The 24,277-nt window shown below is 38.0% G+C and overlaps 1 protein-coding gene across 3 annotated transcripts in view; it reads right to left on the reverse strand.

Annotated features, from left to right (window-relative positions):
* Positions 1 to 21,218, reverse strand: part of CYP71 (cyclophilin71) — a 37,362-nt gene extending 16,144 nt beyond the window's left edge. The window contains exons 1-9 of one of the 3 annotated variants that reach the window (XM_089144486.1): positions 20,866 to 21,214; positions 17,172 to 17,257; positions 10,828 to 10,916; positions 10,324 to 10,563; positions 10,101 to 10,222; positions 5,976 to 6,051; positions 5,699 to 5,806; positions 5,439 to 5,615; positions 3,362 to 3,579 (exon numbers count right to left, since the gene is read on the reverse strand). In XM_089144486.1, coding sequence (XP_089000612.1) covers positions 3,362 to 3,579; positions 5,439 to 5,615; positions 5,699 to 5,806; positions 5,976 to 6,051; positions 10,101 to 10,222; positions 10,324 to 10,563; positions 10,828 to 10,916; positions 17,172 to 17,257; positions 20,866 to 21,017 — 1,268 coding nt within the window. In that variant the 5' untranslated portion in view covers positions 21,018 to 21,214. Of the gene's footprint in view, positions 1 to 3,361; positions 3,580 to 5,438; positions 5,616 to 5,698; positions 5,807 to 5,975; positions 6,052 to 10,100; positions 10,223 to 10,323; positions 10,572 to 10,827; positions 10,917 to 13,286; positions 13,718 to 17,171; positions 17,258 to 20,865 lie in introns of those variants that run through there. The other 2 variants (XM_089144487.1, XM_089144488.1) reach the window with 2 other exon arrangements.
* Between the last annotated feature and the right edge of the window lie 3,059 nt (positions 21,219 to 24,277).

Genomic DNA, 24,277 nt, shown 5'->3' on the forward strand with positions numbered 1-24,277 from the left:
CTCTTGCTATATTTTCTATCTAATTGGCCTTTCAAATACATTTACAAGCCCACTGAAGCTTATGAAGTCTCAAGTTTTTAAAGTCTGAATAGTAAAAAGATGCCTACAGTTGCTATTTTAGAAAGTGTTTCAATTTTTTTTGAAGACCAAGTTATCTACCACTTCAATTAATTTTGCTGTTTTTTCTAGAGATGCATGTAATAAAGGGAGACTTGCCCCAATCCTGGATTGCTCTACAGGCACTACTTTGAAATTCCATGCCATCAACATACTTCTATTCTACTCAATTCCCACCAAATTTCCAGCAGTTGTCACCTACACTAGGCCTCTATTTTATCCAAGTTTAAGTCCCAACAAATAGTGTTTCTAATCTGGGAATTGCTGCCATAACTTTCAATTGCAGCAGAAGATGCCAGAGAAACTTTCAGCAATGCTTTGTCTACAGCCTACTATCGTTCACTTCAAATTCGAGCAAGTTCTAGAGTTTGGTTTGGCTAGAATCGAGCTATATAATTTTTTAAATTGTTTCTAGTTTGATTAAGCGCCTGAGGTATTCTACTGACTTTATTAGAGCTTGAACACCACACTTGTAACTGTTACCTTTCGTCTACACACTTATTGTACTGGGGTTGAGTAACATAAACCCTCCACTCTATGGGGATTTTCCGGCACATTCATGATCCTGATCAATTGCTATTTTGGATTTGGTCTATAGTTTTAGTTTCTGAAATCAGATGTAATTGAATTTCTAAGGGGTTTATTATTGGGCACATACTATATAATGTTCTGACCTAGAAATCAAGAGATTCAAATAGTTTCCTTTTTTCGCAGCAAGTTACCATATCCAGTTAATCTTCTGTAGAGAGCAAAAACCCTTGGATTGCTCTATGTTGAAATTTCAAGTCTTCTGATCAGCTGATCTTGGTGTTTTGGGCTTTTGAGCTTTAACGCTGCCTGCTGCACATACTACTTTACTATCTTGTGGATAATTTTATCATAGCACCCCTTGTTTGGCATGCTATACTGCTGCTATTCCTTGTTCTATCTTAGAAGGTCCTACAAGAATGGAGTCTTCTTGTACCACAACCCTTTTATGATTAGATTTTCCTGAGATGTTCATCCTTTGTGACACTAATTATTGGCAGTTATTGTTTGTCCACGTCCCCAACACATGAGGAAAGAATTGAAGGCTTATTCTCTATCTACTCAGGAATTTTATTTGAAGATTGTATTCTACAACAGCAATAATTACCTACTTGGTCCGCAGTAACCTGCATTCTCTATCTATTTGAAGATGGTATAATATAGCAACAACAACTACCTAGTTGGTCCACAGTGACCCATATTTTCTATTTGGTTTGTGGTAACCTATATTGTCAATTAATCGGGCTCTATTTCTACCTTCGCTTTAGTAGAATAACACTTACCACCTGCTGGTGCACTAAAGAATGTCCTGAAGGGTAATTGGGCTTTGATATTTGGAATATTTAATTTTGGCCCTTGGTAGGTTTTATAGACACTAAGCTTCTTATTTTTTGGTTGACTGATGTATGCGGCCTTATTTACAAGCCCAAAAAAGTGAGGGAAATGATGGTTCATGGGACTAGGTGTTAAATTCAATAATTATTTAGAGCTTGAGTTAAGATTAGGATACTTAGTTCTTACATAGAACTCTATTTGATTTTATTCACCTTTTTTTTTTTGGTGAAAATTTTATTCACCTTATTTGAGTCTTTTAAAGTGATTACAAATCCTTTAATGAATCAAACTAGGAATTTTAGAATATCTTTATACATGTAATGCAAACCCCACTAACATTCTTATAAAATTTCTTGTCCATCAAGTTACCTGAATTTCTAACAGGACCAATCTTCTTATCAACAATTTAACCTGCCATTCTCTTCTAAAATTGTAAGTTGAATTATCGCCATCCCCAATTCTTCGATAACCTTCTAAATTCCACAAACTCTTTTAGCTCCCCCCCCCCTCCTCCAAAAAAAAACCCGCAAAAACCTAAGTTTTCAACTTAGGAATACAGTATCTAACAAATAAAACAGTCCCAAACTTTAGGGATCACCCTTATTGCACCCCATTCCAATCACTTTTCATCGCATATCTCAAGAGCCTGTCCATCCATCCATATAGTCCATACCACCATAACCCGTGTTCTTATGTATCCCAATCAACTACCCCTATTTGTTGCGCCCCATCCCCCCACGTCCCCCCCCCCTACCCCAAAAAAAAATAGAGGGAGAGGGGGAATCAACTACCCTGAAATCTTAAAACCCTAGACACTTACTTTTTGAGTTAAGATCTTCAAAGGCTAGATCCTAGTTGAAATGTCTTCAATCTAAGGTTACATGACCTACTTTCATTGTAAAGTGCTTACATGTGGACATTTGAGCTGCACTTTTTTCTTCTTCTGTGGAGATTCCTACTTGCTTCTTGTGATGTAGTTACTAGAGACACTATACTTTTGAGATAATGAATACTTACTGCTACTGGCACTATTTTAATAATGTCTTTGATATATGTTATTGCTGCTATGTTTGTGAATGCGGATAATGTTTAAAAGAGGGCAAGCCCGGTGCTGAAGGCTTCTTGACAAGCGAAGTACAAGGGGATGCCACTCATGTTTACTACCGCCTATTCCTCTCACTGTTGGATGGTTCACTCAACATAAAGATTATTTATTGCAGTCGTTGATTATCCGTTCGGTGAAGTTATCCAAGTGTTTACCTGAGTTGCTATTGCCACTTGTGCCAAAAAGCTTTCAGTGTCTAATACTGCTATTCCAAGCTGGAGCCCTTTGATTGTGTACTAAAACTCGAGGAGGAGAATTAAAAAGTATTGATTAATTCAAACTACTATTCACATGAATAGTGGTTTTATTATCAATATTAGTTTCATTTTTGGCCCTTTATTTGTTCCCCAAGTGTTCTACAATAGGTATAGGTCTCTTGTAATGACATTTCATTCTCTTTACTTTTTCATATATTCAAATAAGGTAGTATAAAATCCTAGTTATATTTGACTTTATTATCATATATGGATACCATGAAGGGGAAAAGTTGTATTGCTTCTTGCAAAGCTCTCCCACACCCATCTTCTCTTCTTCTCCTCCTCATGTATTTGGTTGCTTTGGTTCGCAACTTGTCATAATTCCATTCTAGGTCATCCCTATAAACAAAAACCCCTCAACACCCCCCCTCTTGCGTGTGCGGGTGAAATCAAAAGAAGGGTTAGAACAAAAATATTAATGATCTTTCATATATAGACTAGCAGTTAAATCTTCATTTTAAAGTTCAACAGCTGACTGGGGAAAAAATAAATAAATAATTGGAATGAACAGTTGTATGACCTGAACAAATAGATTCTGTGTTTCTTGAAAGCACAGCATAGGAGAGTAGGATCAGATAAGGGCTCTTTGCTCTCATTGACATTAATTGCCGCTGCTGGAATTTTTCTTACTTTTTTACTGCTTCTGTCACCTTGATACAGTGCAATTTTCAAGAATCTATCATTGTTTTCCACCTTTCCAAGAATACGGGCCACCTTATTCGTGTGCAAATTAACAATCTATCAATATGGATGGAAAGAAAATCAGTGTTAAGCATAAGCATTGATGGATACCCAAATGGAGAATGTCATAGAATCAAAAAACTGCATATTGAAAAAAGTCATTCTAGGTTAATTCCAATCCAATATATAACCTCCAAATGAGTTACAAAAGACTGTGTGCATAAAGAGTACTGTAAGGAAACTATGTCAAACATATTTGTATGCCTAGATGCATCACATAGAACATTCATAAAATACTGCATTTGGTGGTGTAACATATTCTGTCTTCCCAATTTACTCATCAACTTTGTCAAAAACCAAGTATGTATTGCTTTAGATGATTCTATATGCTTTTAAAGTTCTGTAAATTATATATTAATTTTAAACAACAGTAAATTATATTTATTTTTCCTTTGATTTGATTTTGTGCTGCAGAAATTTATACAAAAAACGTTGCCTTTCTCCTCAATGGAAGATGATTGCCATCATGACATCTCAACGGAAAAAATTCTGACTTTGATCTTGAAGGAGTTGGTTTTCTTCTTGGTTTTGTTTTCTATTTTATAACATACCACCTGAACTACATATGTTCAGAACATGGCTGTTATGCTACACCAACACACCAACCAATCTAAGATCACATGGTTTAAGGGCCACAGCCTGACATTCATGCCATAGATCTCAATATCAATGGCATAGAAAGAATCTGTTAACCATTAGCAACGGAAGAAGAATTGAACTATATTACTTCAAATGATTAAGGTTCTCACAGACTTAATTATCAAAGTGATATCCACTCATTACATCTGAAGCAAAACAGTGAATTTAAGCAAATTTTGAAGATAACTCTAATGTCCACAAGCAGAATCTGCACACACACACACACAAAACAAGCGCCATGTGTACCTATCTCCTGCACCAAGTTACTCATCCAATACTAAAACATCACCCGTTAAGGCATCTAAAGAAATATTTCCAAGAGGTAAGCTTTCCGACACAAGCCTAGTGAGGGGAAATGCAAATGCATTGCAACCTATTACATCATATCTCTACATGCAACGTCAAAAACATGCAGGCAAGCTGTTAGACAAAACCACATAGTCTATGCCAGTCACCAAGTTTCGACCGAAATTGCTGATTTTTTCCAAACCGAGACAAAAACTCTATAGCGATTATCTTTGCTCTAGTTTCAGTCCATCTTGGTTGAAATTTCGACCAAGATGGACCATCTCCCTTAAGACTGACCAAAATGGACCATTCTATTAAAAAAGCTCACAGACAGATCGAGATCTTCATGATGCCACCCAGGATATTTCGCACTTCTACCACCATTTTTTGCCCATTTTTGCCTCTTGAATCCTCTTTTCATTCAGATTTGTCTCCTTTGTCCTCCACCTTATTTGCTGCTTCTCATGGAGATTTTTCAAGCTTCAAACCAAGGTATGTCCAAAACTCCAATTTTTTTATTTTTCTTGGTTGATGGCTTAAATCGTGTTGGTTTGATTTGAAATTAATATATTTTTAGTTTATCTAAACATGTCACACGGTGGTGTCTTTTTAGCCTGTGAGAATAGCAAACAAAAAACTAAAGAGAAAACCAACTCTCTTTAACATGAAGGATTCCGAACTCTTTTTTTATTTTGATATGTCATGATGGTGTCATCTTCCATTGAGGATGAACAACATTTTTCAAATCATTACATGCAAATACAAAATGAAATTAAAAGAAAAAGTCTGAAGAACAATATATAATTCATTTTCTTCGAAAAAAGATTAATACATAGAACACGAATCCGAAACAGTATCACCAACCAATGCAAATGTGGAACCTCTTAGCAAGATAGAAACTATACAGACAGGGAACTGACAAAACTTACTTTTATGCCTAAGAGTGTTGCATATATAATGAAGTTGGAACTTTCATCAAATATTGCATTTGGCTGTGGAACATTTTCTGTCTTCTCAATTTCCTTCTCAACAGCCATCCTTCGTCCAAAATCAATTGCTTCAAGCCGGTAAAGGGGAGAATCACTTCTCTGGAGATCCTGGGCCACCTATTGCCAGAAGACAGCAGTTGATTGAGAAGAGCAAGAAAATTATCCCCCAAAAAATTAGCATTTGGCAGAGGAATATGTACCTCAAGAGATTCATCATAAACTCTTCGTAGTTTACCAGTTTTAAACCAGAAAATACGTATCCTACGATCAGGTGATGTAACGGCAAATTGCTTACCATCCGGACTCACCTGAAGAACAAAGGATTTGAAATCTCAGCCACACATTCACGAAAAATACTAACCTCCCCCCCCCCCCCCACCCAAAAAAGAAAAAGCTCAAGGCCAGGCATTATGCAACAGAAGGGTTAAAGAAAATGCAAATAAACTATAAGATTTCATTATAAATTGAATGTTGTACCTCAATCACGGAAACTGTAGTTTTGCACTTCACAATTTCAAAAAGATTGGTATCACTTCTCAATCTGAAACTCAACCTACATAAAAAAAACAATAAAATAACTACCATTTTATTACACTGCATCATTCATATCAGCAAATGAATAGATGAACATCATAACCAAAAAGAGTTACTTAACACAAAAATAACAATTAAAATTGTTTATAGAATGTAATGTTGCCCTCAAAGAACACAGCAATTTTTCTTGGACGCAGTGTTTGTCAACTCCATGAGCAACACTTCCAAAAGAGGATTATACATTATCAAAGGAAAAAAGTACATTACCTAAGAAATAATCAAAGACATGCAGATTGATAGCCATAACTGGGCTTCTTTGCTCAGGATTAATCTAATACGCATGTTGGGTCTTCGAACCCATGGGGTTTTCTATGTAATATGCTACTTTTAAGGGCCCAAACTATGGGTTATCCAGTTGGTTGGATATGAAATTAGGTGCTTCTATTCCCAGTCTTATTTTATGGTTACTATCGAACAGGATTTGCTGGTCTGAACTAGTGGTTCTATTGAAGTTGTTTTAGAATGTTATCATTCAGGTGTAATTACCTCATTCTCAATGTAATTTGGACTGCAGGGGAATCCTCTTTCCTGCTAGGTCTACAAGCAAAAGGCCCCTAGGCCAGGTTATGAGGATCCCTTTGGTGGAGGTCTACCTTTGAATTTAAAAATTACCTACACAAGTTGCTCTGCAATTTTGTTTCCTCCATTGGTAGTTGTCTAGTGTATCATCAAGACTGGTAAGATCGATTTTGATCCAGTCGACCCCTTGCAGTGTGATGCCTGGGTGGTTTATTGGTTAGACCAATTGGTGTTTCCTCCAGGCATCACCAGCAGTTTGAACTCATGTTTCTACTCATTTCTTTCATAAAGGTGCTTGACATAGATCTAGTTTAATTCCAGTTCCTCCATTAAACAAGCTGCTGCAAAGGTTTTCCATTTTCAACTTCCACAACACCCAAATCTTGTAGACCTATTAGTAAAAATAAATTACATTCCCACAGTTTATTGCATTCACAAGTTCAAGTAACAAATATATACAACGTTACAATGTGAGAGTCATAGTTATTTTAAACTAGGAAATACAATCTTGAGATTATATAAAATACAAGGTCCACCTACTAAGAGGACTCAGTATTTGGGTTCATGAGTGATAAATACATATCACATGTGGGCAGAAGAGTCCATTAATGGAAAGGAGATCCAAATCCTCTCAGTACAATCCTCTCAAGATATCGAATCGAGTACTTCAAGCTTCAGCTTTCTTTCTAACATTCAAAACGCAGAGATGCAAGTGGATTGGTGAAAGTGTAAGTAACTTGATTGTTGATTCAATTAAATTGGGCTTGCATTTGCTTGTTTGCCACGTGATCATGCATTTAGTAGTTCACTTGCACATTTTTTCACAGGGCATGAAATACGGTGGCTAGAAATAAAATAGCAAGCCCCAATGGTGTTGCACCACACAATTGGCGGGCCACTCAAAGGAAAAACCAAGCTCAGATAATAATGGTTCTACACTTCCAATTAGATCAAGTCCACCTAGCATCAGCTAAAGCCTTATATTCAGCCTCACTAAAAGAATGGACAACAATACATTGCTCCCAAGAAGTACAACAGATAAGATTAGGGACGGGAAAGCTTGATGATCCATGAGAAGAAGAGTGCTCAATAATCAAGCCCATGGCTGTCAAAGCGTCCGCCTAGACGGGCCTAGGCGGCAAAGCGGTTTTTCAACGCTTTGTTTTGAACCGCTTAATTGACAACCAATCTGCAAAGGAACTCCAAGACCCAAAGTGACATAGAACCTATGCGAATGCTTTGACAACCATGGTTTGATGAGATGAACTTATGTTTGTGTTCTTTTTTTGAATAATTTTCATAATTATGATTCTTGAATGCTTTTTTTTCTTGGATGAATGTGACTATTCAATATTTGTTTAGCTTATTATAGAAAGTAGTCGTATTGAAAAGTAGTTTAAAAGTAGATGTATTGAAAAAAAAATTATCCAACAGCTTTGATCGCCTAGGCGGAACCCCAATTGCTTTGGTCGTCAGGCCGCTTTGACAACCATGATCAAGCCTTGAGTACTTCTGAGATATAAAGGATTCACCTCACAACTCACCAATGATCTTCAGACAAACTGCTGGGGGCATGCATGAACTAATTAACTAACAAGCCCAACTAATCAAAAAGGCAACGTCAAGTGTCGTTAAAGTGACATACTGCAAAGCACCTACAACTGACTTCACTTGGTAGAGTTAAACATGGCAGCACCCCCAAAGTGCAAAAGTTTGGCAATAGTATCCACTAGAGTCTTGTCCTGTTTGTACTCCACCATACCAAGTTACCAATATGGTTTAGTAGATCATAAATGTCTCTGAGATGTTATAGCAGGATACCTTTAGAATAGAGTAGAGCCACAACACCCAAAAAGAAATGGATCACGTAAGTCAGACGTCCTTAATGGAAAATTCACCAAACAACCATTGCAGAAGAGGGGAAGTAACATCAGGTCGTAGCCAGTTTCCAGGATATCATCAATCATAATGAGGATACAACAAACACGCTGTCGGGGCAATATAGATCTGTGAGTCGGCAGGTCTGTCCTTAAATCGAGAAGGATTCTTGGGACATAGATCAATATCTTGATCTCAAGGGAAATTTTGCTCCATCAAAATAGCAAGCTGGGAGGAGATCAGGAAGAGTTTTTTTTTTTCCCCCAATAATTTGAAGGTCCAATTCGAGGGTAATATGATGTAATTTGGGGCTGAAACTCACTGCCCAGCCTATTCAAGCCTTCTGAAAGCAGTGATGCTCTCCAATTTATCAAAAAATAATAACTGAAAGTTCCAATTTGGACCTTAAGTTGGAAACTGCTACATACTGAAGTAGAGACCTACACATGTTCAAACACCAAAGTTCAAATTATAATCCATAGGTCAACTCATGACCCTATGTCATACGTTCCACATGATGCCAAATTGTCAATATGTGCTAAGCAGCTCTACCTAAATTAGAGAAACATCAGGCAGCAGCTAATCTAATTAAATCCAGCGAAATTTCTGGAGAAACTGCAAGATTTGAGCTGGCAGCAAGAACCCAGGCAAAACTGTCTTAACTCAAACGAGATCCGTTGAGTTATCTTGGCTTGAGTGAAACCTACCCCTTTCTATATACTGGTTTGGAATTTCAATTCAAGAATCAACCAAGTTGTTGTAGTTTTTAATTTCTCCCCTGGTTTCATCTCGTTATCTCAGAAAAGCAAGATCTTGCAAGTTCTCATTCTACTTCTTGGAATCAAGGAAACACTAGAAAAACAGAGGCAATAGGAAAAGAAAGGATAGGGATGAATGCACCTGCAGACTTATCTCAATATTGACATGATCTTCAATGCAGCAGCTTGTAGGATGACATTAGAATAGAGAATCCCCAATCACACTAGGATGCTAGGTTTAAAAATGAAAACACCTTGGACTCGAAACACTAAAGATCCCTGGTGCTTAAGCTTTAACCATTATGAAACTAAATAATTCTCCCATAGAATAGAAAGGCAGCAGCAGCCAACTTTGCAAACATTGAAAATTCAATCAACTAAACTCTTCACATTGTTCTTTGATGTTGGTGTTATATAAATGGGTTGTCACCCTTTTTATGAATCCTGATACTAGAAGGAGAACGAATTGTAAATAAGACATAACACTACTTTATGTTGAAGGTGTAAACCTAATCACAATGCTAGGAAAGACTACTTACCATAACTTAAAAAATAAACTAAATACTAAGTTGTTTCCGTGCCTAAGCTAGATAACAGACTCATTAAGAGGCCCACTTCACTATTTAACTGAAGGATCTTAGGCCCATGATCCATGTAACCTACCCTGGGCTTATTTTTAAAAAAATATTTTCCTATATGCAACTGTTTCAATTAAATTGCAAATAGAAGACAAATAACAAAAGGAACCTGCAAAAGTTATGTATTGACATCAGAAGTATAAATTCTTTTCTTATTTCAGATTACTTTTGAATGAAATTTTCTCAGCTGATTAAAAAAAGGTACAAGTACATACCCATTTTCAGGAAACTGCAGTGTAGCAGGGCACCAGTACTCAATTATTCCTTTGTCATCTGCGGATATCACGGTGTCAAATGTATGATTGTACTTCATAACTTTTACTGGGCCCATATGTACCTGAATAGATGACAAACCCAGAAAAGAGATCCATCAAGATGCTTTCTTCAAAAGAACTAGTAAAAATTGTCCTTGTTACTGTGCCAACAAAGATGACAAACCTCTCTAGAGATGATAGGTTCATTTGAACCAGCTTTTGCATCATATATGTGTACATTGGGAGAGTTACGATCACTAATAGCAATCTTGGCTTTGACATCACCAGGCCTGTAAACCCATTCGATTGCACCAGGAACAAATGGCAAGCGTATCATCACCATCATGTCATAGTTGACAACATCATATATCTTGACAGAACGATCGTTCGAGATTGTACAGCAAAGCAACCCATCAACACTAACCTGCATCACTGAACCTCATCATGGTTGACTGCTGCTTGTACAACAGGAACAAATTGTTTGCAAGATAATCAAAAACAGGAGCAGCCAACAGGATGATATTGGAGTCCCTTCCCAGTCTTTTATGTTGTTCTCACCATAAGCTAGTGTTTATATCAATGTTTTGTTTCACAAGAAAAAATTCTTCTTGCTTTATATATGGAATATAAATAATCAGCTTGTACATATTCAAAACTAAGAGTAACCTAACATGTATGAGCTACTCACAGAAAGCCCTTCAATGGGACCGAGATGGGATCTGAAGTGCTTTGCAAACTCAATTCCAAGAGATTTTTTCTTCCAAAATTTCAAATGCCCTGAAAATCAGAGTATCAACACAAGAAATCAATTGGCTGACAATAATAAAGCAGCTTTACAGTGATCACACATCAGCAACCAATAACAAGAACTGATATGATGATTACAGTATGAATGAAGGTTGTAAACAAAGTAATCTGGGCAAATAGTACAGACAGCCCAATAAGCACTAAATCAAATGACATAGAATTCAAAAACCACTTCACATGCAAGCTCGTGCTTTGTAGCAGGAGAGAGGAAAGAAAAAAAGTTCCATTCATTAAGGAAAAGACATAATTATCTTGATGAAGCATACCAATTTCCTTTCTGCTCCCAAATACAGAATAATCATGCCAACGAAACAAGCACCCTAATTAGATTATCCAGTTAAAAGGTGGAAAACAGGAAACCCAAAAGCCAGTTAGAGATATTCATGTTATGGAGCAAAAGGTGAACTTTTGGGAGTAGCTATCCACCAGTAAGTGACACGTCTCCAGATCCCAACCCCCAATCCAAAGAGAGATCAGTCTCCGATTTACAAGGAAGAGACAACAGTTGCATATGACAATTGACACCTCAAGGCTCATGAACTAAAAAGAAAATGTAAGAACACACTAGTCAAAATAGGATCAATCTATATTAATATCAATGGAACACAGCATGTAAACCAGCAACTAAAAATAACACTATCACCTAAAGCAAGTGTTCAACTCCTAAAGTTCTGGGCTTGAAAAATCCCGTCTCTTACGGTTTCTAAAGCGAACCTTCCCTTGAAAACCAGAAGAGGTCGGCGATTCGGGAGACGGAGAGACACTGGCTCTCTCTCTGCCTCTATGTCTCTTGATTCTCCTCTTCTCCTCTCCACAGCTTCTTCATCCTCCTCTCTCTCTCTCTCTGCTTGTCCATCTCGTGTTCTCAACTTCTCTCTGTTTCTCACTTTCTACCCTCAGTTCTCATCTTCTCTCTCTGCTTCTCCTCCCCTTGTTCTCATCTTCTCTCTCTACTTCTCCTCCCCTTGTTCTCATCTTCTCTTTGCTTCTCAATTCCTCCTCCTCTCTCCCACTCTGTCCTCACAAAAAAGGAGGAAAAAAAAAAAGGTCATCTCAAGATTCTGTTTCGGGTCGTCAAGGTTCCTATCTTCGAAGGTCTCTCTGGTGTCAGGGAAAGCCATAAGGGCCATTGTTGCTGATCTCTCCGATTTAGTTTCGATGCAGATCTGAACTCATCTCCTCCCTTTGGCTCTCCTCTCTCCCTCTCCCTTTTCTATTTCTGGGTTCAGCTTCATCGTCAATGGTTCTAGTCCTCAATGGCTTCTCTGGCATTGGGGGAAGCCGTGAGGGCCATCATTGATGATCTCTCCGAATCAAGTTCGATCTCAGACCAGATCCAGATTCATCTTCTCCCTCTGTTTCTCCTTCTCTCGCCCTCTCCCTTTTCTTTCATTCTTCTCTTTCCTCCCTCTTTCTCCACTTTCTTTTTCAGGGTTTAACTTCAAATCGTCAAGGGTCCCAGCCCTTGATGGCCTCTGGCATTTGGAAAAAGCCATGAGGACCATCGTTGTTGAACTCTCCGAATCAGGTTCAAACTCAAATCAGATTTCATCTTTCTTCGTCTCAATCTTGTGATGCTACTATCCCTAGCGTCTGTGGTGCTACTGTGCCGATCCCTGCTGCCTGGCCCCTCACATTGTTGCAACAAAGGCTTTTCGTGTTATTGACCAATAGGAAGACTGTGTCTGTCTACCTGGGTCTGCTGCCCTTTTGGTCCACTTTGGTTTTGATTGTATTTTCTGGTCTGATTGTATGGTTTTGTGCCACTTGTGCTTGTGTTCTGCACTTGTTTCTTATTGGCCTGTCTTTGGCTTTGTACTTTTCCCTTCCCCTATTCTCCTGTTTGGTCAATGAATTTATTTATTCATCCCAAAAAAAAAAGTGTTTCAACTCCTAGGGTTATTGACAGCTTATAATAGTACTTAATAATTGCTAGACAGAGCAGATGAACCGAACCAATTTCTGGACTATTACAGGACACCAACCAATGAGAATAATCAGAAAACCAAGTGACATCAGAAGTTAGGGAAATTCTACAGAACTGTTCATATAAGCAGTGCTAGTATCTACCTAGAAATTTGGACCAAGCAGGCATGTACTTAGAAACTATCATAGTATAACCCACTTTTTATGATCTTGAGTTAGGCAGTAAACATCGAAGGCTCCTTCAGTCCTAAAAATTAGCAATCGACAGCAAGGTTCCCAAACCCTAACTGTTTAGCTCTCACAGCAAAGCCCTTGCCCTTCCCTACACTCAAATTGGACTAGAGAATAACATACTGAAAGCAAATCTTCATATATCAATAATTCATTGGTTGAGGTGGCTGAGTACAACCTTACATATTTATGGAGCTGTCGTATTTCCTCTCCAAGCTACATACCACATAGAAACTACTAGTCTTGAAAACATTTATTTGAACACATTTATTTGAACACATTTATTCTATCTGTTGAACACATTTATGTGTGAAATCTTAGGGCATAAAGCATGCATTTTATACACTTAGAATGGAGTTACCTTGGGTTTTATGTTGTTTTTGCAGATTTTAGGACTTTTCAAGATTTAAGCAAATATTTGGAGTTTTGGGCTTGAATCATGCTATTTTACACGTCAAGAAGTCCATTCAAATTCTCAAATGCGAAAATGGGCCTGATCTGGAGCATGATGGGCTAGAGATGTGTGATTACGGGCCAACTCCGAAATATTGAAGAGATAAAGAAGGCAAATTTGATCTACGGCTGAGATTTTAAATCAAATCTACAGAGATATTATTGAGAGAGTCCAGATGGAAAAGAGTCCTTGCATACTTCAATATCTTATTTTCTATTTGGGATTTGATTAAAGAAAGAAAAAGAGGAAAAAGAATTATATTCAGATAAGGATGAAGCAAAAATCCCGTTTTTGAATGCCTCTGTCCAGTTTCGATCAAACCCTTCATCGAACGGTCATCCGATGTCCGATCGTGCTGATTTTTGGAGGAGAGCTTCACGACTACTTAAACCTCAAATCCAACGGTGGGATTATGCATCTGATCTCTCTAAGTCGGCGCGATTAGTACGTCAAAACCCTAATTGGATGAGTCAGATAGAAACCCTGAGTTTTATTCAAATTCAGCCGTGCTTCATATCTCATGTAAACTCTATAAAAGGAGAGCCTACTCCATCAAAGGAGAACGTGTCTTAGAGCTTAGTAGAAGCATTCTTTCTTCTCTCTTTAGTTTATTAAGGTTTTCTCTAGTTTTCTTTGCTTGCAGTTGTGAGATTTTAAATTTCTAGATTCAATGTTTAGATTTAATTTTTATGTAATGCAATTCAAGTTCAAGTTTCAAGTTCAAGTTTCAAGTTTTTAGATTCGTTTTTCTCTGGGTCTAGCAATTGCAGATTTAGATCATTTTAGATCTAGATCTGGTTGTTAGGGTTGGTTGAGATTCGAATAATTTGTTCAATTCGCAAGTAAGTAATTTTTCTTTATCAATCTTCTCTCCTCCCTCCATTCCCGCTTCTATCTACCCCTCCATATTCTTAATTTAGGATTTACTTTTAGCATTATTTATTGTTCTGCCTATTCATTCATAATCTCGGACCACATAACCGGAGCAAGCCTACAGTCGTGCCTCTGCTTCTGGTGACGGGTGGTGTTGCATCTGCATTTTAGTTATTTCCTTTTCCTTTTATTGCTTTGTTTATTGCTTTGTTATTCACTTTCTGTTATTTACTTTTTGTTATTTACTTTCTGCCTATTCATTCATAATCTCGGACCACATAACCGGAGCAAGCCTACAGTCGTGCCTCTGCTTCTGGTGACGGGTGGTGTTGCATCTGCATTTTCCTGTCTTTTATTTATGCATTGATTGTGTTTAATTTATTGTTCGTTTCAATTCGATTGCATTAGACGTATAGATTAGGATCGTTTAGTTTAGTTAATTAGTTAACAAAAATTGAATCATTCCACTCTCGCATTACTATTAAGAAGTTGAATTATAAGTGGCATATCTCCCTGAGATCGACCCGTTAGCTACACGATACCGTGCGCTTGCGGTTACTTTTAAAAATTCACAAACAGAAACCAACTTTGCGGAAGATCAACGCTGATTCTGAGCTTGAAAAAATAAAAATAACTTGATAGCAACTCGGACCCAATAAAAATAGAAACAAATGAAATCTTACCTCCCCACACGAAGGCAAACCGAAATATTCACATGCTCTGGTCTTGCGCCCACAAAGATCTTCTGGGATCATCTACACAGCAGCAACTTAAGGGTTGTGACACTTTCCGTTCACATGAATGGTGTTCTGGGTTCTTTGTGATCCATATAATGAAGCTTTAAAGTTCAATGTTTGATTAGGTCTGTAGGTGCTTCATGTAGATTAGGATACCTAATACCCCGATAAATTCCAATTTAATTTCATTTACCATGTTGGGGCTTTTAGAGTGATTAAGACTCCTTTTAATAAGTCAAATTAGGGATTTTTGAAGGTCTATAAATATATTATAATGCATGTCCCAGCAATTAGAGATGACTTGATTAAATACTATGACTTTTTCTATAAGAGTTTTGGTGCTGTTGAACAATGCATAAAGGACTGTTATCCCAATTCTGATCTCTTCTTTTCTTCACTCAAGAACACCTTCTATCATTCAAGCTACGGTTCAAGTAGATCTTTGATAATAGTAAATTGAATTATCCCCAATCTCAATTCTTCTTCTAATCTCCTAGGGCGCGTTTGGTAACGTTCTTAGAAAACGTTTTTGGCGTTCTTCAGTTCTTTGGGAACGGAAGAACGGGTTAGAGGCGTTTATTAAAACGGTTCGTTCTTCTTTTCTTTAAGAACGGCTCGGTCAGAAAAGTGGTTTGAAGAACGCCTTTTACAGAACATCAAAAAGATGTTTTTACCAAAGAATGGAAACGAAAGTGAAAAATTGGTCCCCATTGAAACCTTAGAAAGAGTTTATCAAACACCAACTTATTCTAATAGTGTTCTGAAAATATTTTCAAAACGGATTTATCAAACGCCCATTTCCAATCAAAGAACGGTCTTTAAGCACAGAAACACTAAAAAATGGAGGGGGCCCAAAACCCAAGGTGTATGCACAGTCTACAATTTCATCTAATATTGGATAAAGCTGAACTAAGTTGTTAGAATGTTAAGACCAAAGGAAAAGATTTTTGATATAGTGGACACCGCTCTCAACCCAACATGCCACATTTGAATGGTGCCATAGATTTGCTAAAAGAAAGTGTTACAATGCAAATCCACAAGGTAGCTAGCACTTCCTGAAGATTATATATGATCAATGGGAATGCTAACTTATGAATCCATCGCATAATGCTGGTGACTATCTTTTGAATGCAAGTAATGCAACTAATTGACATTGAAGCTTTTATTCAACTGGCACAATGTAACTGTGTATTCGAAGCGCAATATTTGAACATGTAGTACCAACATAGCCATATGCTTAGGTTGAATACATAACTTATTAGCATAGTTGTCACGGCGATGCCAAGCGGTTTAGGCTACTTGAGGCAATGAGTTGACGAGGCGCCCTCCGAGGAGCTTTTGAGGCGGTCAAGGCGTTTTAAGTGAAATTTTTAGTGTACATCTCATTCACTCCAATTCATTATAAATCTATCATATCTTATATAATAAAAAAACTAATATTAGCCTACCTCAAGTCATCCAACATACTACAAACCACACATAGTAGGTCCTAAATAAAAAGTCGCGGGAAGAAAGGAAGAGAAGAAGTCATCTGTCACTGGCCGCTGCTTGCCAGAGTGTCATCACGGGGATGGAAGAGAGGAAGAGAGAAAGAGATTAGGGATTAGAGTGAGAGTGAGAGTGTGAGACTCAAGTCAAAAACTTATTCTCTTTCGATTTTGTTTGTTTCTTTTTTTCTTTTTTTAACAATTGATCACATGTAACATCATTATAAATATGCATATAGGTTCAAACAATAGATACTTTACAATTGGAATCTAATAAGTAATTCAATATATGCCTTCGATTTGGCATCTTTCATGTGATTTAAAGCGGACGTCTTGGGGTATAAGGTGTCCGAAGCTCTTGAGGCAATGCCTCATACCCCAAGGCGATCGCCTTATTGCCTGAAAATGAGGCAACACTGATTTGAGGCGCTCCGAAGGCGCCCGAACGTCTAGGCGACGCCTTAACAACTATGCTTATTAGTTACCTTAAGATGGGTATAAAAAAAATATATCTTACCATCAGCACTTCCGGTTATGAGAAAATCTGCTGCTGATACAGCAATATGTGTGACCACATCACGATGCATGTAACTTTTCTCATACCTGTCAAAAACAATAGCATATAAAATAATCATCTACATAATTATTTTACCAACATTTAAGAACCTTACTATCATATGTGAAACTGTCCTTACCCAATACCAAGAAAGAACCTTACCCACAAGGTGAAAGAGAATAAATCATAGGAGTAGAGAAGAAAAATAAGCCTTGCAATAAGTTAAATCATATAAACAAATTTGAAAAGGAAGCGAGGCTTTTAGGGATTTAAGAATTCTAAAGCTGAGAACATGCAAAGTCAGAAAGCCAGCCATGGCTGAACCTGGAAATTAAATACCCAAACACTGATAAAGGGCTTGCCAACACTCAATCTAGCATTTCTCAACATGTGATTCCATAGCTGAGCCAAGAGGCAACAAACGTAACCAAAGGAGAAAAAGAAATGCAATTATGTAGCTAAAACCTAAAATTTGATTAATCCTATAAATGTCATCATGAAACAATACAATGACTTCAACCAACATGATGTAAACATTTCATCAAACACTTAAATAGTATAAAAATTAGTAGTAACTAAGCATCAGTGAAGTCTAGCCTCCATTTTATTTCGAGAACAGCTGCTTGCAGTATACTTCACAAAAAGGTTTAGCTGTGCCTAAATGTCATCTGTTTCCAGATGAAAGTTCCACCGTAAATGAGAGAGGGGGTGTTGAATTGGCACAGACCAATATAGTAAAAATTAAACACAATTTATGCCATAAAAGCCAGATGGCAGATCCAATCTTGTAAATGGAGGATGGAAGAGAGAGGGCGGAAGAACTAAGCATGGAAAAATAGAAGGAAGGAACCTCCAAAGACAGTCTGATGTAGAAGGAACCCAAGGGACTAGGGATCCCACAAAAGCTGGCTAGCTGAACTATAGCAGGGAATAACTCCTAGTGAGAAAATATCAGACAAAGGGAAATAGCAGCAGCAAATAAAAGATCAACACGCAACCTAGCATAGAAGAAAATTCAACTAAAATTGTCGAAATTTCCATCGAAATGTCTGCATTTTTCAAAAACGAAATGAAATTCCAATTATTTCGGAAAGTTACAGATTTCGACTGAAATTTGGAGATTTTGACCGAAATTTTTCGGTTGAAATTTGGAGATTTTGACCATTTCGGAGGTTTCGACCGAACTTTTGACCATTTCAACATTCCAACTTGTTTTTTCTCAGTTTTTGTAGATTTCTATCCCATTTTCACCTAATTTCTACAACTCCTTTGCCTTCAAGCACCTCTTTTGCTCATCTTTTGTCTTTTGTAGCCAAACACATCCTAAGCCACCACAGCTACAAAGAAAACTCCGGCAACAATAGAATGTGAACCATGAACCATACTCAACAGTTCCAAACTTCCCTTTTTTTAATTTGTTTTGCTCATGCCTTAAATGATCTTGTATTGCCTTGAAATTAATATATGTTTAGCCTCGGACTACGATCTATGATTGTGTTTTGTTAAACTTATTTTTTTAATTATTTGCTACCATTTTTTCATTTTCTGATTTTAATAATTATTTTCTAAAATTATGCATTTTTATTTTATGTATACATGTATATATGATATATAGGCTTCAACTTAATATATGTGAGACACCATCACTTGATCTAGTTGGTCATTTTATTTTGTTGACTTGTTATAGATGTAACCATTCTACCAAACAATTCATGTATGCTAATGATTCTATGTCTGTATGCAATACAATTTGTACTTGTCTGAACTAGTCATTGTTAGTATACTTGAATGATAAAATTTTCAAATGATTTTTTTTGGCAAAACACTAGTTCCATTGTGTTTATTATGCTTTAAATAGGTATGAGGCAATAAATCAGATGAAATGGACATCATATAAGGCTCGAAACCTAGGGACAAAATTTCAACAAAAAATCACATGTTACGAATTTTGGTCAAAACCTAAAAACTTCGGCCTTTTCTTGGGTCAAAATCTTGGTTTCAACCAAAAATTTTTCCTTGCAACCTAGATAAAATAACTAGAGTAATATTCAATAATTGCATAACTAACATGCAAGACTAGGCTAAAATTCAATGGGGACACATGGAGTAGGGATCAAGGCAGCATACAATTAGTTGAGTGCAAGTATAGTCAATGATCCAAAAGTGATAGCTGCTTTTCTAGTCTGGAAATCTATGACTAACAATAGAAATCAGAAAATAACAATGTGACAATTTCAAAGGGAAACCATAGAAAACAACAGTATTTGTGTCATGAAAGTAAGAAGGGAAATAAAATACCCATAAAATATTAGTTAGGATGCAGCCCCTGCAGTATATGACAGCAAGAAATAACAAAGCATAGAAGAAGAAAGAAGTTACTGCAATTTGCAAACAACATAGAATGGAAGAACTAAAGGAGGCAATAATAAATACATTAAAAGAAACTAAAGGAAAAAGATAGCGGAAGGGTTCCCGTGAGAAGAGGAAACTCCAGAAAGAGGCAAGAAAAGAAAAAGGCAGCAAGAAGCTACTTCAAGAAATCTATTGGAACTTCCTACTAGACTTAGGCTTGTAGATTTCAGAGGACTGACAGTAGTACTCTCTTCAAGATATCTAATGAACTTTACAATTTCAAGGTCTTTCACACCTATTCATGGGAAATACTTAATTGAATCGCCAAGAACCTATCGATATTCCTAAGACTGCACAGCTAATGGGTTCTTAATATTCTTTATGGTATCAATTTGATTTTCCGTAAATGCTAATTCCAATATTATTCATAATAATTTTAGTTTTTTGCCATTTCTATTTATTCACATTACATACACACTAAACTACCAAGTGTTGTTTGATAGCCCATGGAATACAGTAGTACTAGGTAGTAGGGTGAGGTAAAGCTGAGCAAGCTAATTCTATGAAGGTACCGACCAATTTGAATCTGATATGATCACCATATTGAAATCCTAAATCATATTGACCATAAGTCTTGATGGATGATCGAAAACATAATTTAAAAGAAAAAGGCCTCACAATTTCTTTCATAATCGTTTCACTACCTTGAGCACCTATGTGAAGCCTCTACTTGCTAGGGATGCAAATATATTCTTAAAATAATATCTTAATCAACTGGCCAAGCGGTTGGGTGAGTGTAGTACTACACCGGAATCAGAAAAAAAAACTTCAAAGGGAGCATAAGAACTAATCTCTCTTTCATCTTTGCCCCTCGAAAAAACAAATTAAAATAAAAATAAAGAACCTTGCCACCAGTTCATTGGTTAATTCAATGGCTCACATTGATTAAGCTTTTCTGTTGACAAGATTAAGTCCTAACTCCTAACCAATAAATAAAAAGCTGGAAATCAGCCACTTACCACACAGTTATATTGAACTAAGCCATATTAGCTTCTCATATTGAATTTCTTATGACATAAACAGGATACTAGTTTCAGATTCTAATTCTCATTGTCCAAAGGCAGATAAAAACATGTCATGTAGTTAACTTGCTGGCACGAAAAATCTGGCGGTCTATAAATACACGATGTCATGGAACACTGTAATACGTCCATAGCTCTAATGGTTTCAAGTCTTAATTTTGTCATAGTTGTTGTTGCTTTAAAGAGTTGACAATAGAACAGAGTAAAACAGAAGAACATACATGTTAGCGGAAGGAAGCGCATCGAGATATGCCTGCTCAAATTGCAGAGGACGTTTCGGACGAGACTGAGGAGCCGGACCAGGACCGACCATTGGTTCTTCCTCGCTCTCTGCCATGCACGTAGTCTCCCTTCCGTTCTGAGGTTCCTCCATTTTAGGGTTTTGCGAACTTCAGCTCAGAATGACGGGGATGTTCAATAAACAGACCAACACGTAGCCCTAGAAACTCACGAATCAGTAATCACTAGTCTCTTGAACAGTTTTTCCGTGAGAAATGAAATTACTAATGTTAAACCCTGCATCTATGGATGTTTAAATAATCGGTGATAGCTATCGCCGCGCACTGGAAAGCTCTGCTCTCAGCAACTCCTCCATCGCGACCGTCAACTTATTTAGCTCTAATCTTAACCCTTCATTTCTTCTTCTCTCCTCTAAAACTTCAACCCTCCCTTTTTACGAAATTTATGAGGTCCATCAATTTCCTTTTCTTTTCTTTTTGGTAGACATCACTTTCCTTATTGACGTGTGTCATGTGTGCCAACATTATATCATATGATTGAAATCTTAAGTCACATCAAAGAGTTGATTGACATGACTGATTGATATGAAGAAAATTATACCTAACCCATCGAACCGCCGCACTCTCTGTCCAGGTTAGACCACGATCCAGACCCACTTTAATCTAATCCCACGTTCATATGAGGGGGCCGCATTAGGGTTACAAGCCATGAACGACCTCCCAAATCTTGCGAAAGGCGGAACTAATTTATAGAAAGCAACTACCGTGGAGGCGGAGAGAGAATCGTGCTAAGGATGTGATGCGTCCAAAATCTGCTCAGCCCTTAGATCTCCTGAGAATGACCTGCAAAAACAAGCGTCAGATGTGGCCCGACCGCTGGGATCGAGAGTCCACCTCCGAAGGCTAAGTCAATTGATGAACTTAATCACAAACGGTTCTGTTAGGTCACAAAGCTAAAGAATGAATAACGAGAATACGATTCAAATTGTATGTATCTGTGTGTGTTCGTCCTCTACCTTGTGAGTAGGTGATGTCTTATATAGAGTGTACCTTCGAATCTCTTTCGTTGGATGTATTTGAACATTCTTCGGATAGTCGTTGGATCTTAACAGATAGATCCGTTGAGCGATAGACTTATACTAGTTTGGACTAGTAGATGACTCCTATGATAATACGATTATTATCTGGTGTTTATCCATATGATAGCGATGAGTGACAGCCGCCGAATACTGATAGCCGTCTTTAGGTTGATTAACCTATTCCGATCGTATCAGATTAGGGCATGCTTGTGACTGAGTTAGTTTTCTTCCTCAGCAAGCTATCTCCTGGACCCGGCTCGCTCGGAAGCGAGTCGATTCATTTCGTCCCGACCGGAGTCGAGGGTCGAACCAAGATTGAACCAGGTTCGGTTATATTTTCTCCATATCACGAGCCCCCGAGACCAAGCGTTCGGTCGATCCCGAAGGCTTGGTTTTTAACTGGGTTATCCGCCAAACAATAGTTTTGCTTAATCCTCAACCCATTAAATGTCATATCACATTTAATGCAGCTGTGTCGTTTTTTCCTCAAGCATTGTGAGTATTCTCACTTTTTGTGAGGGTGACGCCATGCGTCCTCTGCAGCTAAAACTATTGTTGCTCACGAAATCAAAACGACGGTTTCTGAATGCCTTTTTTGATTTGTGAGTTCAAACTTTCGAATAGTCTCCGAATCTCGATCGTTGATGTTGAATTCATCTCGATCGTACACGTCCTAGAACACTTGTGCGGGTGCTTAAAAGCAGTTCGTTGTCTTCGTAGGTTTCATTCTCTTTGTCTAGAATTTTGAAACCTCGTCGTCTTCTTCGCACCCTCACGATCTTCTCGTTCTCGAGCTTTCTGCCTCAGTGATTCAGTAAGTTTACTGACTCCTTTGAAAACTTTACTTTCGTCTCCAGGTTTCTTTTCTTGCCAGAAACCACAATCAGACTTTTTAGTAATGGAGGGCGGTAGGGTTTCTTTTGAAATTTCCCCTGTACTTAGCGCCGGTAAGGGCGATACTGGTGATGAGGCCCTTGCCTCTGTCCCCTTTAAGCAGTCAGATAGCGACAAGAAAACCCTAACTGCTCTCTGGCGTGACTTCGCAGAAGTTAGCCAACAAAGAAAAGCAGAAGAAAAAGCTAAGGCTTCTTCTGCCCTTCCTGAGTCTAGACCATCCATGACTCCGAAGGTGACTGCCGAATCCTCTGGGCAGTCCAAACAACCTACCAGATCTGCTGATGGACTTGGTTTTGTTGCTTCCTCTTTTATCAAGGAAAACCTTCCTTTAGCCGTCCAATGCTACGACTTTCCTTCTTTGTACCATCTTAGGGCTCCCACTTCTGACGAGAGGGTTGATTCGATCCTTCCGAGCGAATTTTCCCTGTATATAGATACTCTGGAAAGCGGAGTTCGCTTTCCCTTCTTCAATACTTTATCTTCTGCTATTCTGAATCATTGGGACATTTGTCCCTGAATGCTTCTTCCTAATAGCTGGCGTCTCATCGTCGGCTTCTTGGGTTTATGTTTTAAACTTGGTATTGTACCTTCTCTTCCTCTTTTTGTACATTTTCATGTTCTTTCTCTTTCCCATCCTCCTGGATGGGTTGTGCTTTCCAAGCGCAACAAAGTTGAGCTTGACTGGTCAGGCAGCATTCTTGCCAGAGAAACTTGCCCTTCCAATCACGAAGGGTGGCGCAAGCAGTATTTTTTCCTGTCGAGTGCCTCAATCATATCTTAACTTTCCGACCACTTGAAAACTGTATACTTCATATTCTGAGAGCAATCGGATCCCTCAACTATCCAAAGAAGACAGAGCTGTTGTCGAGAAGATCAAGTCAATTCCATGGTATAAAAAGATACATGGGCTTGAGATGGAATACAACTCCATTCTCCAATACTGGGGGCTGGCTCAACGTGAGCTTTCTAACTGCCACGTTTCACTTTCTTGAATGTACTATGAACCTTTTCAACTTTCTGACTTTCGTCTTTCTTTGTAGTGCCTCCAAGAATGAATCCAGACAACCTTCGGGCGAAGGTTGCCAAATCCGTTGTGACTGCAGAGCAATGGTCTCCTTGAGCATTAACTGCAGAACAAGTGGCCTCGATGCTGCCTCCAGACCCTTCTTATAAGGGTATTAGAAACCTGAAGCCAGTGGTTGAGGCTTCGGGGAGAGGGAAGAAACCTATGGTGAAGGAGGTCGAAATTCCCTCTCCCATCCGGACCAAAAGGAAGCACGACTCGGTCGATGCTTCTGCTCCGAAGAAATCCAAAAAGAATAAAGATTCTGAGGAGATCTTCGTCCCCCAATGGTCGCTGACATAGACAAACCGAGCCACACAGGATCCTGAGAAGGCTACTGAGTGGAGCTCTCTCG

Source organism: Hakea prostrata, chromosome 2 (genome assembly GCF_041222555.1).
Source record: "Hakea prostrata isolate BN-2017 chromosome 2, UWA_Hpros_2, whole genome shotgun sequence".
Classification (NCBI taxonomy): Eukaryota; Viridiplantae; Streptophyta; class Magnoliopsida; order Proteales; family Proteaceae; genus Hakea; species Hakea prostrata.